Source organism: Ictidomys tridecemlineatus (assembly GCF_052094955.1).
Source record: "Ictidomys tridecemlineatus isolate mIctTri1 chromosome 12 unlocalized genomic scaffold, mIctTri1.hap1 SUPER_12_unloc_3, whole genome shotgun sequence".
In the NCBI taxonomy this organism is placed as follows: Eukaryota; Metazoa; Chordata; class Mammalia; order Rodentia; family Sciuridae; genus Ictidomys; species Ictidomys tridecemlineatus.
Window position 1 is genome coordinate 271,418 of NW_027520961.1, and position 18,583 is coordinate 290,000.

The 18,583-nt window shown below is 35.7% G+C and overlaps 1 protein-coding gene across 1 annotated transcript in view; it reads right to left on the reverse strand.

The window, feature by feature from the left end:
• The window catches only part of LOC144372311 (thymidylate synthase-like), a 32,163-nt gene extending 25,138 nt beyond the window's left edge, over nt 1-7,025 (reverse strand). The window contains exon 1 of the mRNA XM_078035694.1: nt 6,911-7,025. Within this exon, the coding sequence (XP_077891820.1) occupies nt 6,911-7,025 (115 nt within the window). The remainder of the gene's footprint in view (nt 1-6,910) is intronic.
• Nucleotides 7,026-18,583: the final 11,558 nt, after the last annotated feature.

Consider the following 18,583-nt stretch of genomic DNA (forward strand, 5'->3'; position numbering starts at 1 on the left):
CCAATTTCTTGATTCCTGATTGCTTTTTATCCTTATTACTGGTTAAAGTTTTGATGTTGTGTAGAAAAAGAAAGAATGGCATAAAGAATAAAGTACCATCAAGGTGCAACTTATACCATTAGTCTAACATTCACATCAAAATTCTGATTTTTGAGCCAGAGACTATAGAACTTAGTACAAGCAAGGTTAATAGAATGGGAGCAGAAGACCACAACACTGGTGTGGCTTTCTCAGTTCCATTAGTTTGGTCCTTAAGTTCCCAAACATGGCAAGCAGTTACTGGTGATATGTTCTATGCAGGCAATATTCACCAAGAATTAAGAAAATTTCTGAATATTTACTTGATGAGTAACTACTCTTTAAATCACAATAAGGCTATGTCTTGAAGTTCTGCTCAAAGGTCCTTAAAGAAGGATCCCAAGTTGTCCAGGATCTAGAAAAAAAGAGATATCTCCCTCCCCATTCACCTCAGAGAATCTTAGCATGAAACATGAACTAATAGCTACATCGTATATTACCTGATAAAATCTGGAGGAAGAGTGTGGCAGAGGGAAGCAGCTAGCACGATAATCAGGAAGGAGAGAGAGAGAGATACAAAATATATATCCCATAGCCACACTCTCAATGAACCACTTCTACCTGCCTCCAGTTCCCATCCAGTTAATCCCATCAGGAATTAATTATCTGATTGGCTCAAGACTATAATCCAATCATTTTTTCTCAAAACCTTCTTGTGTTGTCTACAAGTGAGTTTTGGAGGGACATCATAGCTAAACCATAGCACCATGTAACATTTCTTCTTTCTTATGGAAGCAGGAGATGTTTTCTAAAGGGTTGGTTCCAGTACAGTCTATATTATATCTATCAATGATCACTTGGGTAATAAAATAAAAATGATCTCATCCTTAAAATACATACTCAATTGTATACAACTTTTTACAAATTTGTGCTTATAGTAGGTTTGGATTCTAAATATATTAAGAAAGAATATATTTCTTTGAATTATAAATGCAGTGACAGGAAGCAATAATAGGATTTAGTGTGTGAAAGATCTATTGGATTTGGCAGATACTGTAATTAAGATTTCACAGTGGCTATGTACTCTAGAAAATACTGAGATAATCAAGTCAATCTTTCCTCTTCAACTAAAAGGCAGCATGGTGCATATTAAAGAAATATAGTCACAAATATCACGTCCTCCTCTGTCCTTTTCCTATCCTCATTGTTGAAGAAAAGCAGAATCCTCCCAGCAATCAGATTGTCACTGTCAGGTATAAAGAGGAAAGCTCAGAGCTGTCTATATAAACACCTATATAGCTTTTAAAGTCCTGGAAATGGATACGGGAACAGTGGGAGCACATACAGAGAGAACCAAAGACTAGATTTTTTGGAAACTCAGATTTTACTGAGGAGAATGCATCACAGGAGAAGAAGAAGGGGCACAGAGTAGATCACATACAAAACCAGGAATGTGTTTTGCAGGGAAACCGAGATAAGATAATGTTTCAAGGAGAAGGGAGCTACCAACTTTGCAAACTACTGAAAGATGGAGGTAAATTAGGATAAGGAAGGAACCATCAGCATTGCCAACTTGGAACTGATGGTGACAGTTTTAGGGAAAGAGTGTATCCACAGCCAGACCAAAGTGCTAAGGAAAATGTAAGGTGAGGAGCGAGAAGGAGAAGCCACAGACAATATTCTCAAGAAGCTTTGCTACATAATAGCCAGAAGTAGAAAGGAGTTCAAGTGTTTTTGTTTGTTTGTTTTGCTTTGTTTTGTTTTTTAACATTTTGGCATAATCTTTGATGTGCAGAAGAATTACAAAAATCGCTCACAGATTTTCTGTATTTCTCCTCCCATAATCTCCCTATGCTAATATCTTATATAACCATAGAACATTTATCAAAAGAAAAAAATTGATTTGGGTACAAGACTACTAACTAACTTATTTAAACATAGTAATTAACTTAATTTGTAGTTTCCACTCATTTTTTTTTCTTTTTCTATTCCAGGAATGGACTTAGGATCCCACATTTTATTTAGTTGTCATGAATCCTAATCTCCTCAAGTCTGTGACAGTTCTTCAGTCTTTCCTTGCCTTTCATAACTTTCACACTTTTAAAAATACAAAAGAGTTATTTGGTGGAGTATCTCTCAGGTTTGGTTTGTCTGATGATTTTTCTTGATTATACACAGGATATGTATTAACAAAAAGGGTACTGTAAAGATGATCTGCCCTTCTCAGTGCTTCCTGTCAGGGGTCCATGATTAATGATGTTGACCATGATTGCTGTCATGATTCTCCACTGTAAAGTTATTATGGCTTCTATTGTAATTAATGTATGCTTTGAAGTCGAAACTTTGAGACCATGTGAAAATAACTGTTTCTCCTTATACTTTTGGCCATAAATTTTAGCTTCCTTGGTGAACCTTGACTGGGAAAAAATATTCATCTAGTATTCTACTGCTCATTTTCATTTCCCTCATTCGTTCATTCCACTTTTATTATTGACAATTCTTCCATAAAGAAAAGGTGTCACTTCTCCCTCATTTTTTTTTAGTTAAATTATTTTTTCAATTTTTCACTTACTTATTTTTATCAGAATAAATTTTGGGTTTCTCTTGTACTCTTTTGTTTATAATCTATAGTATCATCGCTTATTCTCTTGCATAGTGTGTTTTAAGTTTGGCATTGGAAGCTCTTTCAGTTGCCTCCTCTGACCTTACAATTTTTCATTTATTTTTTCTGTGCATGTATATGGGTACATTTTCTTACTTTTCAGCACCGTACAGTTCTCAACATATAATTCTCCTAACTCAACCCTGGAATCAATCTATTCTCTAAGGGGTCCCCTTTCTTTTAGTTGAAAAACAGTATTTAGGAACTTATATCTGGCCTTAGCTATGCCCATTACTATTGCAGTATAGTTGCTTCTAGCCACAAGAGGGGCTTTTCTGATGAAAAATAAGAATTCATGTATGTTAGTGGTAATGATTTAAAAGCAGGCAAAATTTTTATACATAAATAGTAATTTTTTTAAAACAAAGTGCTAGAGAAAGAGGTGGTGGTGGACTCTAGTACACAAGTAGAAGTGTCAACCTTTGATAAAAACTGGAACACAATTCACTGTAAGAAAAAATAAAGATCCTAGTCCGTATGAAAATAGACTTTGATTTTGGTAGAAAATTACTAAGTTCCTATTTGTTTTGTTTGTGTTATTAATGAAGCATGTTAGCTGAGATCACTAGTTAAGAGTGAAGGGAAGGAGAGGGATGGAAGTTTGAGGAGAGAGAAGGTTTTAGAGAGATGAAACTAATATAATAGAGAATGAATTGTATCGTGAATTGTCATTTGGGGATTTTGAGTCATCAATATGAATTATGACAGTGTAGTTTTCTGGAACAGTCATGGAATAGGCAGATAAGTTTGACTAATCAAGAACTTAGATTTTAGCTGGTAACTATATTTGAGAAGGAAGATAAAGGTATTTCTAAGTCAATATTCCAAGATCATAATATTGTAATGGTTTTGATTCATGTAATTTAGCAGACTAACGGCAGAAATGTTGTTAATACTGTTTAGTGTCAAGAAAATAACTGGGTTTTGTTTATAGTAATGGATTCATTTCTATAATATAATTGAGTACAGTGAAACTAAGACTAGAAAATTGAGAAGAGTAGATCATTTGTAAGGGGTTCTTTCATTTTCCTTTAAATTGAGTCAATACCAGCAGTGTTGCCATATTCTCTGGTTTTCCATCTCTTGACTTTGTCAGTTGACCTCCTATCTCATGTAAGTGGTGACCTCTAACATTCACCTTTCTTTTCTACCAATCCCAATAGCCATTTTTCAAGTGGAAACACAATCATTTCCTCAGTCTTTGAAGCAAGCAAAAGACACAAAATTCCTGCTTTCCAAATCACAGACATCTCCTCTTGTCCAGGAAACAGTGATCTAAAGCTTTGGAGATCATGGTGAACTTTCACAAGGTCACTAGAATAACAAATGTGAGACTTACTGATGGCATCATTGCCAATCTTTCATCTGTAAATATTTCCTCTATCCCAGTAAAGGTCAGATAAATGGAGCCAGAAAAGTAAAAATAAAACCTATTCTGTAGAAGACTCCATTAATTTATTTGAAAACAAATTGATGACGGGATGTGGTTTAATTTTTCACTGGTCAGAGTCATTACTTTGTGAGACATGTTTGGTCACCTTTGATGTGTCAGCTAAATGGCTGTTTCTAAAATTACCATGACCATTATTCATGAGAGTGTTAGTAATTACTCAGTGGTTAATGAAGTTGGTTTCCAGTTGATTATCATTAGAAACTGAGCGTGACCCATTACACAACAGCATATTGAACAGAAGCCTCAGATTTATCTACCCTCTGTTCACTGGACGTGGGTCTAACCTGAAAACGCTATTATCAGCTCTGAAAAGAGAATGCTCCCTTCCAGAAACACTCCTTGACATGCAGAAACTCTAACTTTATTTACCTCCTGGTGAAAACCCTAATATGATTCTCAACTTCTTTCTGTGCTTTAACCAAATAATATTCATACCTTAGGGTATTTATTAGTTTCATATCTGCCTCTCTCAACTATACAGCAAAGCCCACGAGGGTGAAGACTGCCTTGGATTCCTAGAGTTTGGCAAATGTTTGACACACATCACACATTTAAATCAGAGCAAGTAAGGCAAGCACTGCTCTGGTATTCAAAGTTTAGCCAAGTTGGAGCCATCTTCAATTCATGTCCTTTTTGATCTATGTTGGTTGCCAACTTAGACCACTTCTTTCAATACACAAGTCTATGGAGATTCATAAAATTTTAGATGTGGAAGAGACATTGAAACCTATGTAATCTGGCATTTTGTTTTCTATAAAGGAATTAAAAAATGATCCAAAAAGGCTAAATGAATTTGCCAATATCCACAGCTAGTGTAGCCAAGATAGTGAAGTTACTGAGTTAAATATGTAAGTAGAAAAAATTTCTTGATGCCTGTTGTCAAAGAGGAGCAAAGAAGCCCAGATAATCAGAGTATCAGGGTTGAACCATAAGCTTATAGAAAAAGAAAGAAAATGCATCACTCATTTCCTAGTCTAGAGAGCAGAGCCTATACATCGTGCTGGTTAAATGAAGGCATAAGAGTTAGCCCCCAATCATATTTATCTGACTAATAATCATATTAATTTATAAGAAATGCTACTCTGATACCATTATCTGAATTCTTTTATTGTTTTGTTGTCATTACTCCAAGCTGCTCAAATAAAGACTGGACTTTAGAGGGTAAACAGGATTAAGAAAAAAATTAAATTGTTTTTCTGCTCTTCATTGAAAGAAAAAATAAAAATGCCCTCTTTAATTTTTTAAGGAAACATAAATGTCTATTATATGCAGAACTTAGCCCCCCCCACACACACATTTTGTGCTCAATAATGTTTAATAATAAGTAGAGGAGAATTTTTGAAATTCAAAGCTCTTTGAAAAATGTTTTTAATTTCAGCAATAAATCGTTGGTGGGCAGAGACTCAAAAAATTTCATATATGTTGTTAGAATTTTGACCAAAGATAATGAAGACAGAATAGTATTTATTGATCATATACTTCCTGCCAAACACATAGCCATTTTATATATTTTTTTCTGGCTTGATCTTTGCAAAACCCAATGAGGTATATGATATTGGACCATTAACCCCATTTCATAGGTGTATTTACATCAGAGAAATAAATTGACCAATGTCATGTGCAGGACTTAATTCAATTCCTAGTCTGTCCAACTCTAAAGCTTTGTATGCATACTACAGAAAGAATTTGTTTCTAAATATTGTTTACTTGTGAGAGGTGTGGGGAAATGAGTATATCTTGACAGACACTTCCTAAAATATTATTCCATTAAATTAAAATGAGTCCATCTTCTCTTTATCATATACTCATAACACTGAATGCTATAAGTCTAGTGTGATGTCTTACAACAGAAAAATGGGAAGAAAAGAGTTCTCCTTTACACCAGTGACAAAATTATACTGCCATAAATCAAGTGCATCCCCCAGAGGTAGTTGGTCTTAGTGTATAGTTATAGACAGAAATAATACCTCAACTTTAATTAATGCAAAACTGAGATGATTATCTTTGCTAAACTGTCTTTCAAAAGTAATTGGTCCATTCCAAATAACTCTTATCAATTGAGCGGACTCAATCTCTTTCCCAGGGAGATAGATGTTTCACAGCTACCTGATCCTGGCAAGCACTCAGAGAATCAATGCTGCTCTAAATCTGACATTTGTAGAAACTCTCCTGCAGCATTTCTACTGCCAATGTGGGGGACTGTTCTCCCAGAGTGAAGTGCTTTTAAGCCAAAACCATTTCTACTGGGTTCTCTGCTGTAAATTTAGAGCTGCAATCAAATATGTATCTGAAAGCCTAAACTGAGCTGAACTTTATCCTGGAGAAGGACCCTAAGCTGCCTGTAAATGACTTGGTTAAATGTCTCAGCTGAGAGGAGGAAGAGGCCTGCCTGCCACTGGAATCCAGAAGCTTCTACTAGTCTTCTTTTGTTTTCTGACTCTAAATATTATTTATACAACCCAGACATTGTAAGAAAAATGCAAGTTTATTTTTATCCATAACTGATGCAAGCTTTCCTCCTGAGCCCCAGAACATAGTCCACCTGTTTCCACAGTAAGGTAAAATTGTTAATTTAAAATTGTCAATAAATGGTATCTTCTTTTGGTTAAAAGCAATTTAGATTCCGTCAAACTTTTGCCAATTCAAAGCTTGAGTTAGTGTCAGCCCTATTTCCCTTTGTCTTTTTTTCCTGTCCTCAAGCAGGCTTTTAAGCATCAGGGAGGCAAAATAAAAGGGGGTCAGGTATGCTGTTGGCAGCGGGGACTATGATTTCGTACTGGTCCTTGTGCTGGTCTCACTTCCAAGGTGATGCTGAGGTCTTTCTCTGCATTCTGCCAGCATCTGTTCAATCTTGGCCTGATAGAACTCAAAGCCTTCAAGGACATCGGCCATTGGCCATCACTTCTTGTTGCCTGCACTGCACGTGCCCCTGAGCCTGGCTTCCATGAGTGCCATATACAGACACAGTGAATCCTCCAGTGACACCTCTCAGATTCTTTCTAGACCCATATGGGGCTACATAGGAACTTCCATATCACTCAATCCCATTCACAGTCTTTTGGTGTAGAACTATGCCAGGTGGAATGGTAGTGAATCCCTAGATGCCGAGCACAGAACATGACAAAAGTCCCCTGTCACTTAGTTTTCCTTTGGGTCTATGAAATACTTATCTCCTCTAGGACTTTGGACATGACTGGCAGCCTCTCTCTGCTATGTCTTACAATCTCTAGTGCTGAATAAGTGGACTTTAATCCCTCTAAGTTTCTCTGTGACAAGACTTAATGATGTTCTTTCTACCTTTGCCATATAGTAAAACTCTATGATATATTTGACAAGCACTGGCTTTTAATATGGAGACAAACAACTAGAACAATTTGGAAAATCATGTCTTCTTTGTGTAAATCAAGTAGTTTAAAACGATGTATTTCTGTGATCCAAAGGTTCCTCTTTCATATGTACAAATCTTACAACTGACTTCTTGTTTCTCTTTGCATTTCTGCTTCAAGTTCCCTAATTTTCCAAAAGGTAAATAAAAGATATTGACTAATTAGGAGGAAATAAAGTTCAAAACAACAACAACAAAAAAAACCCTCAAATATATATGGAGGCATTACAAAATTATGATATTTACATTATCAAGACATCTAGTTTGATTTCCAAAGTATACAGACCAACGTGTTCTCACTAAAGAACAAAAATTACCCTCTATTTAGCTCCTGTCAAAATCAGGCAGAGAAAGGACTCTTTTTTAAGTCAAGCAAATGTCTGTGTCACCATAGCCTTGATACTGTGTCTGATGTGTTAAGTCAAAAGCAAGTTGAATCACACTCAGTTTGACCTTTACTAAGTTTTTCAAATGGAATCCTTGGCTTTTATCAATAGAAAAGTCATCTAAAAACTACTTCCAGTTTTGCCTCAATTATTTTTTCTATTCTACTATTCAATTTGTTATGTAAAAATGTAGACTCTGCTAATAGGAAACATCTGTATGTTTCAAGAAATTGGCTTGTGTTTAGCTTACTTCCATCTCACACTGTTATTATTCTATATGCTACTTAATTTTTCTTCCTAATACCATATGTATCCTGATTTGCAGAAAACTTAAAGACCAATGGGATTCCTAATCATTTACACCTTTCTTTGGAAAACCTATTAATGTTACTCCATGCATGTCTCTCAGCCACTGCAAACTCTTAAGGTATACGTAGGGTATAATTAATGTAAAATTAAACTCCTTGAATTTGCTATTATATATTTTACAGATTAAAAACTGAAATTCATGATATTTTAGTTTTGTAGGGTCCTATATCTGGTAATTGGCAAGGCTGGAGTAAGAATCTAGCTTTCAGGCTACATCAAGTGTTCCTTCAGCTCGACCAAAAATGATTTCATTTTAAAGTAAATTAAATCTCAATGTAATCAATCAAAATTTAGCTGTCTAAATTTTAATTTAAAACTTTGGGCAAAGAATTACAGATTAAGCATTTTATATGTTGTAAACCTGTAGAAGGCAATGCTTTAGTACTAATAAATACTTGAAAAAAAGATCTCATCTCTGCTGCTTCAGACATTAATACCACTCACATATCACTGTACATGAGGTGCAGAAGATTCCCATATAACATTAACAGTGGCAAATAACTCGATGACTTTTCTTGTATTATTAATCATTGTTTCTAGTAACTAATGGTGAGAACATCTCATTGTGAGGAAATACCTCCACTCCTTGTTTAATCAAATAGCACATAGTAGAAATATAACTTAATGTTTAAAATTTTTATATTCAGGGCTCAAAGAATTATAGATATTTCTAAAGGTGGCTTTTCTTTCCCTAGGAAAAAATTCTGAGTTATGGATTTCTTTGAACCCCAAGCTAAAAAGGCACACTTCTTCTCTTTCAAGTTAATCTAACTTTTCTGACTGTGTTTAAGGAAGAAGGCTCCCTTCTGGTTCAAGTGATTCTGCTGATTAAGAAAAACAAAACAAAGCCTCTAAGCTACTATAACTGAGTTTTTAACAAATTAGTACTCTTTCTTTAAACAATTCAGACTCTGATAGAAAAAGAAGGCAGAATTAAACAGCATTATCAATGATTTTTTTTTCCCCAATCTTGGAAGGTTTTGCAGTCTTCTGTGTAATCTGTTTCTACTGTTTACTTTGCTTCTCCTCTGAGATAATCCTGCTTTATTTTGGATCAGACATGAAGCATACTTATGATGCCTGACTGCTGCTTTAAGAAAACTAGAAGCTTCCTACATTATTCTTTTGTGTGTGATTCATCTAAAGAAGAGTCTTCCTTATTAGAAAGTCTTCCCCCTCCTTATTAACTTTGACTTAGTACTATTAGACTTCTAAAGTAACTCATTCTAATGAAAAATGAAGGTGCTATGATTTAATATTATCCAAAAAATGTGATTTTAAATATTAAAAATTTTCCTATCCTTTGCATGTAAGATAGTAACCCATGTTATAGAATGCATTGCTTTTTAGATCAAACAAAAGAGACAGTGTATTATGCTTTGTGCCTCAAAATCCATTAACTCTTTTCTCCCAGGAGAACATAGTCTGAATCTGAACCTTTCTTTCTACAGTTTATGGTAGTCGTAGGGATTGTTTGGTGGGGGCAGAGACGGGAGGGAATAACAGGTGATAAAGCTATTTAAAGAAGGCCAGATATAATGCTTTTGTTTCCTTGTATTAGGTTTAAGTCCTGATATATGTTTAGTGCCCATGGTTCCCATGCAGGTATTAAGGATATTACGGGCAGAAAATAAATAATCAAGACATAATGGGAGAACTTTGGTTGAATAGAATGATACATGCTGAGGCTTCCAGCAACATTTGTAGGTTCCAGGTTAGTCATCCCACCTCCAACCTCATTTTTCTACTTCATGTTTTCTTTCATTTGTCTCCTCTTCCCTGTAAAAGGGCTACCTTTGACTTTCTAAGTCTCTATCCCTGTCCATCTAGAGAAGATTTACTTTGATTGCAATTCATGGTGATAAGTTAATTCTCCCAGATATTTGCATGCCTTTAAGATCTATTTGCAGAATGATAAATTTGATCTGTCTTTCAAGATGCCTTAAGAGTTTATAAACAGGGAGAAGGAACCTTCTCTTTGCCTCAGAAATTATTCTAGACTTAAGAATGACTGACCAAGAGCATGGGTCTGTTAATCTTTTAAGATACTAACAAGAAACTGGCTCAAAATATTCCCTAGCTTAGGGAGTATTTACTGGGTTAATAAGAATTTATTGGACTTATTTGAATCTTGAAGTATCAGGATGAGGTGAAGGATGTTTGAATGTAGCAATGGCCAATAAAACTTCATTCTCTGCCACCACAGAGCAGAGAATGAAGCCTCTGAAGGAAATTATAACCACACATATAATGGATGAAATGAAAGAGGAAGCATGTGATTTGAGAATGTATATCAGAGCTGCTAACATAGTTTCAAGTGGTATTAAAAATTGTCCCAATGAAGTTGAAGATATGAGACTCAGATGTCTTAGATCAATATATATATCCCTTGGTACACAACAGTCATTTGCCATCTCTTAGTCAAATTTCTACCACTGTGAGAGACATGATATTAATCAACTTAAAAAGAGAAAAGGTTTACTTGGACTCACAGTTTTAAAGGTTTTAGTCCATGGTTTCTTTACTCCATTGCTTTGGGCCTGTGGTATCACAGTACATCATGGTAAGAGTACATGGCAGAAGAAGCATTTTCGTCTCATGGCAAGTAGGAAGCAGAGAGAGGGAGAGAGAAAGAGGGGCAGGGGGAAGGGAGGAAGAGGAAGAAAGAAAGAGAAAGAAAGGTTCCAGGGTCCAATATTCCTTTATTGGCGTATCCCCAATGACCTAACTCCTCTAATTAGGTTCTAATCCAAAAGGTTCTAACAACTCCCAACAGCATCACAGGCTAAGGGCCAATTCTTCAACACATGGACTTTTGGGGGACACTTAATATCCAGATTGTCTCAACTACCATCTCCTCAACCTCGTGACTCAGCTGTGATAGTCCTTAGGACTATTAACCTAGATCCTAACTTTCTTTTCATTCTGGGCACAGAAGATAGAAATGCTATGCCCCCTCAAAGGTAGGTGGGATAATGTGATTGTCTTTGACCATAAAAATGTGAAGGGAAATTACATATACCAGCTTAACACAGAAGCTTTCATAATTGCCAAGTGTTTTATCAAATTCTTTCTTTCTTCAATCACGTTACATGGAGCAAGTGCCAAGACATAATCGATCCTGGGTTCCAATATCAGGACAATGGCAATATGGAACAAAGTCTCAGCTAGCCTTTGTTAGACATAGACCATGGGTGTAAAATCAAACTTTTTTATTTATTTTAAGCCATTGAGATAATTGAATTTTGCATAACCTATCCCATTCTGTTATATCTGATCACATTTCAGTTTGTACTAATCTCACATCCTTCAGTACAACATTATCATCCATTCAAACTTTTAGTTGAAAAAAATGAGAGTGGTGGCTGTATGTGGTATTACAAATATGACCATATATTAATGTTATACTATTTATTGGCAAAGAAGTACAGCATTATAATTAAAAACATGCATTCTGCCAACGTGAGTGTGAATCCTGGATCTTGTACTTGTTAGTGTGTGGCATTGGTAAACTTACTTAACTTGTATGTTTCTCAGTTTCTTGATCTTTAAAATATATATAATTATGAGGCTATCCTGAGCATATAAGGGTTAAATGGTAGCAATATCTGGTACATAGTAAGCATGATATAAGTATTAACAGTTATTGTCGTAATATTATATTCTGTATGAAAGTGTTCCACTTTCTTAGTTTGGTAAAATGTAGTGATTTTTTGTTACCAATTACTTTCTCAGATGTAAAATTGAAATAATTTATTTTGATTATTATCCTTTAAGTCAAAAACTGAAAAATGAAAGAGATCGAGTGTATAATGTAGTGCCACGATCACTTGACACTTTCACATCCTGATTGTGTCTTCTCTGCTTCTTGGAAGATGCTTTAGTAGTCAGCAGATGATTAAGGCATCAGATTTCTGGCCAAGTCCAGCAATCTTCTAGACCCAGAGACGATAGGAAAGGAAGAATTTCTGAGCAGGTCACCTAGAAGAAAAGGCCAAGTTCTCAGCAGTGCCCTCATCTGCCCAGATGTGAGTCTTGGTCTTGCTTCGGGGCACACGGCAGCAGTGATGCAAACAGAATGATTATGGGGCAGAGGCAGGGGGTCAGGAAACCTGGCACAGGAGAAATGATGCCACATCAGGAGACCTTAGGATCCCAGATGCCTTCATTACAAAAAGTCATTTTTGATCCAAATCTGTTAACTGAAATAATCAGTTTTAACAGATTTCCTTCAAGCAGTTTAGCCAACATATCTATACAGAGTATATAAATATCCCACAGCCATTCATCATCTCTTTCCAATGACATTTGCAATCTCATGTTTTACACAGCCAGCTATTATGTTAAACCTGGCCAATTTTGCATTTAGGCTGCTTTGTGAAGTGTCATAGCATTTGATGGAATGGCAAGATTGTAAATTGCAATCTGGTCTATGGGAAAAAGTATTTTAAAAACATTAAATTCGTTTTAGTTGTTCTCTCTCTCTCTCTCTCTCCCTCTCTCTCTCTCTCTCTCTCTCTCTCTCTCTCTCTCTCTCTCTCTCTCTCTCTCTCTTCCTCTCCCTCTCCCTCTCCCTCTCCCTCTCCCTCTCCCTCTTCCTCTCCCTCTCCCTCTCCCTTTCCCTCTCCCCCTCCCTTTTTATATATTAAAACTTAATGAAGGAAAGATCATTTAGGTGTAATGTTTTCTATTTTTCTTTATCTTAAACAGTTGGGGCAGGTTAGGGCAGGTGGGAAGCAATTTTTAGTGTAATTCTATTGTGTCATTTTAATGGTAAATGTATCCTAAGAGAAGACAAGCTTTATACTATTTTCTGCTGAAATAGCCCATGTTTAAATAAAATATACAGGATAGCTCTTTTGCACTTGTGGGCTATTAAGAGCAGGGAGATCCATCCGGCTGTCAGCTCTCTGGATGGCAGTCAACAAATGCATGGCCATGAAATCTCCACATAAGTCAGAGCAGGGAGTCCTGTGCCTTACATTCAGTGAACTGACTTCAATCTGGGCAGATCTCATATTTTATATCTGTGCTGTTTTACCGTCTGCCATTGTGGAGAAATTTACCATTAAGATTTAAGACCCAGAGATCTGGAGCCTTAGGGCGTTTTCTGAAAGCTCAGTTCTTAGTCATGTAAATGTGTGGTGACTTTTCAAGTTACTTCTGAGTCACAATCAACATAAGTCCCTTCACATTTCAGCAGTTGAAATGTGGAATAGATGTTGGACATGCTACGTCATCAGAAAGAGAAATTTACCACTGTAGAAAGAGTACAAAGACTTTCTTTCCACCGACACTAGTGGCATTAAGACACCATCTCATTCAAATAAAATAAAGTGTAAATTCCTTAATATTTTCTGACCCTCTTAGATCAACTGCTGGCCTGGAAGAGCTAAGGCACAGACATGAAACTGAATTTTCCCCCTATGGTTTAATTTATATTAGGTAGAAGAAAATAAATGGATAGTGTCAAATATTGAAATCCCTATTTGACTGGGTCAGAAGTTCTCATCCTCTTTGTTCTCAAAACCTCTTAACTTCTTAGAAATTACTGAAGAGGTCAAAGAGCTTTGGTTTATTTGGGTTATGCCTATTGATTACCATATTAAAAATTAAAACTAAAAATGTTTAAAATTTCTATTTATCACTTCACCTAAGAACAGAAACATACCCATTACAGGTTACTATAGGCAACATGTTTGTATGGAAAAATGACTATTTTTCTAAAACAAAAAACATTCATGAAAAGAAGAGCATTTGTGTTACCTTTTTTGAATCTCTTTACTATCTGGTTTAATAGAAAATAGCTCATTTTATTATCTGCTTCTGCATTCACTCTATTGCAATATCATGCATCATAGAGTTTCTGGAAAATTCTTCTTTATACTCAGGAGGAAACAAAAAAAGGCAAATGATATCTTAGTATTATTATGAAAATAGTTCTACATAAAGAGACTTGGGCTTACACTTTGTGCCTTCTGCACTAGACTGTATAAATTTCTAAAATTTTTATTTAATTTGCTTCAATTGTTTAGCTGACACTTCTTTCTCTCCTTCTTCCTTCCCCTTCTTCATATATTAAGGTTTAATCAGAAAAAGATTATTATGATGTACAGTTTTGTTATTCCTCATCTCTAATGACTAAGAAATTACTCCACAAGCTGGGACAGGTGTGAGAGATAAATTTTGACATTATTATAAAAATAGTTTTGCATAAAAGACCTTGGCTCACACTCTGAGTCCATGAACAACTTGTGAGCGTTAGTAGTATTTTGATTAATTATGAAATCATATCTAGAATAATAGTAGTGCTAACAAGTCCTCTGAAACATTTTACTTCAATTCATTTTTTTTAATCAATATGGATTTAAATGTTCTTTGGTACCCTTAGTTTACTTTTGTTTCTCTGAACTTTTCTCATATTCTTTTTTCTCTAGTTCCTTTGGCCTTTTCCAGGATAACTCTGAGATTTCTTGGTGTTCATGAGATTTTTCCCAACTAAATGAAAGGAAGGTTGGTGTGTTTATAATTGACCAAATAATTGCAAAACAGTAAAACATGAATCTTTTTAGGCAACAGTTCTGCACTTTAAATATATGTAAAGAAAATAGGACTCAAGTACTTTCAAGCAAATATTTCATTCACATATTTTCCTCCTCAATGTTCTCAGACTGAGTTTTATTGTTTAACAAATGACAGAAACTTCTCACACTTCACCAACCAAATCCCCTAGTCTATGTAAAAGCTTCTACATTTCCCACTGTTTCAACTGTTGTCTCAAGGGTTGAGGGTGAGCAGAGGAATGTCATTGAACTCAAGCAGAGTCTCACAGGGCAATGCAGGTTACATAAGCAAGGTTCTGACCCTCAGCTTCACATGTTCATAAACTTTTTTTTTTTGCAGACTGAATTAACTAGAATCATTGAAATTTTTCATACTAACCACCCCAAAGAGATTGGAAATAAACCTGAATGTCAATGCGTTACATTTTATTGAGTAATATGACCTCCAAAGTGACTTTAATCATTGTTAACTGTTGAGGACATTTGCTCACCTCAATACAATTCATATGAGAATCCAAAATACAAATCAAAGGAAGTCACAAGATAGCCTAAATGAATTTTTTATCAGATTTATATAACTTGATATGTCTTTGGCCTTTCTAAAAATATATTATATGTCCAAATATCAACAAGACCAAACTTGACATAGATAGTACTAGAGCCTTCATGGCTTCCAGTTTCCATTCACTTCCACCTCTATTCTGTGTGAAACCACTAGAGTTCCCTGACTTTATAGTGCTGATTTATAATTCTCTTAAAGATGCCACTGCAGTTTTACAGTTTATTACACACTGAGACCCTGTGATTTGCCTAGTATAGGCTCTTGGAGGTAGACCAAGAAAGAAGTAAGAGGTGAGTGAGATAAGACATAGGGTTTCTATAGGAAAGTATCAGAAATTTGACTCCAAAGTATAAACATTTCTGTTCCCATGGAGAAAAATTTGGGAAATGTCTTTAACATGTTTCAGCCAAACTTGAATAGATTAATTTCACTGAGAGCCTCTTTCTCATGATCCTCCTGATAAATAGGAATCACTAAATTCAGTAATAAATATATTTGCTATGCTAAGCAGTAGGGCTTATGACCTTATAAAAACATAGGTAACAGAAAACTTAGTAGCTACCTCTGAATTGTACTCTTTTAAAGAAAATAACCATCTCTAAAATGAGGATACTTACCAAGGCTTATTCATACAAAATTGAAACTTACACCCATCAGCAATTAGTATTACCCTGTGTGTATCCAGGCATTTTTAAACTAAATTATAGATATGCAACCCAGTTGATGTGTTATCACCCTGCAAAGCGTTTTCTTACATTTCATTCAGTTCCACCCTGTGCCAATCACCAAGACTGATAGAGACTTAGCTCTCCTTGCTTGCAGAGAACTTTGCCTAGGCCCCTCCATGTAACTCTCCATTCTCTGTAGTAATTTTTTATTTTGTTTACTTCTGCCTCTGTCTCTTTAATAACCCTGTGGATCCAAGCAATACTGTATTTTATCTTGTGTTCTATAGTGAAGGACATATAGCAAGGGGCTCAGAAAACGTTGAATACATGAACCAGTGAACAAATTGCTCCAAAGATCCTCTTTTTGACTCCAAGAGAAACCTTTTCCTCCTGTTGACACAGTTTCCTCTGATACTTTTTAATACAATTGATTAGCTATCATGATTGTATACTAAAATATTTACCTCTTTAGGATATTAGTTGGCATTAAACAATAAAACATTTTGATAGTCATACTGAATTAAATTATGTTTTTGTCAGACTTTTTAGGCAGGACTTAAAAATTTTAATATGTTAATTTACATTGTGAACTAGGATGAACTCCTAGGGTGACAAAATTGAATATGAAGAAAGACATTATTTAGCCTTTCACCAACCCCCCAAAGTAAAGATCTTCCAAGAAATATATGTCCTCTAATGTTCAAAAAGGAAGGAGGTGGGGGGACGGAAACAGGGAATAGGAGAGAAAAGGAGTGAAGGACAGAGGGAGAGAGGGGAGAGTGTCCATGAATAAGTTTCTAAAACGTATATCCCACAAGTCATCAATTTCAAACGTGCTTTGACAAACTCATATTCTTTTGGCTTCATTGTGAGCCACACTTATTCATACTGTGTTCAAACTCTTTAGTATTTTTAAGTCACTGATGTTTTCACATATTCTCCACCCCTCTGTGCTTCACTTGGGACTCAGATTTCATTCTCATACCTGTAACTCTTGACAATACATTTAATTCCTGTACCTGCTGGTTCTGTTATCAGACCTTTGTTGTAAAACTCAGTCCTGGATGAAACCCATGATGCACTTCCATGCACCTACCCTCCCAGACCTTCCCATCCCCAGCTGACCACTATGGAGGAAGTAGGGCATGAAAGCAGGGGAGCTCTCTAAATTCACCATCACCAATGATTGGGCCTTCAATGCTGTCAAACAGTCCTACTGTACATTCTCATCATTTCCCTTTCCATTCACTTCAGTAAATGTTTAAAAAAAAATTCCCATTTTCAACCTCAAATCTCCCATGACTCTGTTAACAGCATTTATCAAAATTTTAAATTTATATATTTATATTTAGCAGCTCTTCATCTCCCCAACAGAAACATGAGCTCCATCAGGGTAGGGACCATATCTATTTTCATACCGTATGCCTGGAACTTAGCTTTTGCAACAATAATGCAGCAAAACCATGAATTGTAGTGATGTACAACAACAGGCATTTCCTCTTCTCATGACTTGAAGCTGACCCAAACAGCTCTGCTGATCTCAGGGGTCACTTACTGGTTTGTGGGTACTGGTGATTTAGACCAGGGCTTAGAGTACGTGTGAGGCTATGTAAGACATATATGGTCTATATCACACAGTCTTCTTTTTATAAATGACCCTTTAAAAATGTGAAAGCCATTCTTAAATAGTGAGCCATACCCAAACAATCCCCAGGCTGGATTTGATCTGTGGGCCATAGTTTACTATTCCCTGATCTAGACTGTGTTGAACTGGCACCTCTGCCTCAAGCAGTGGGTCTAATTCAACTTGACTGCTGTGGGGCGGTGTGTGTGTCGGGGGGAGGTAGGGCTCTCAGATCTGCCTTATGGAAATGTATCCTGGGGTCCAGGGCATCCTCATCTTACGACTATATTAAAAGCAGAAAAGAGTAGGTAAGAACATATGATGCTCTAAAGGTCTAGGATTGGAATTGGATCACAGACACTTCAGCCCACATTGTTAGCCAAAGCAAATCAATTGAATCCAAAGTCTGTATGGGTGGTTCGCTTTGTCTTTAGCAGAAAACACAGAAAAACAGAAAGCAAAAAGATGAATAAAGAACATGGTAATGAATTGGAATCAATCATTCATTCTACCACATCATTGTATATTAAGAATTAGAAGAGTAATTCACATATAATAGGTCCCTGAGTAGTTAACAAATGAAGAAAGTAGTTCTACAATAACTACAAAATTAACAATGGGCATGATATAGAGAATGTGTACTCAGTTCCAGAAGCCAGGCTAAATATTTACATATATTATCTTTTTCTGATTCTTACAGTAGCCCCTTAGGATAGTTCATATTATTCCCACTTACAACTGAGAAAATTGAGTCTCATAGAGGTTAAGTAACTTGCCTGGGGTCAATTATTATTAAGTTGGACCTCTATCAATTTTCAAAATCTGTGTTCAGATTATTCTAGTCCCTGATATACTGAATTTTTCAGTGTCATTACATGTCAGTTTCATTATTT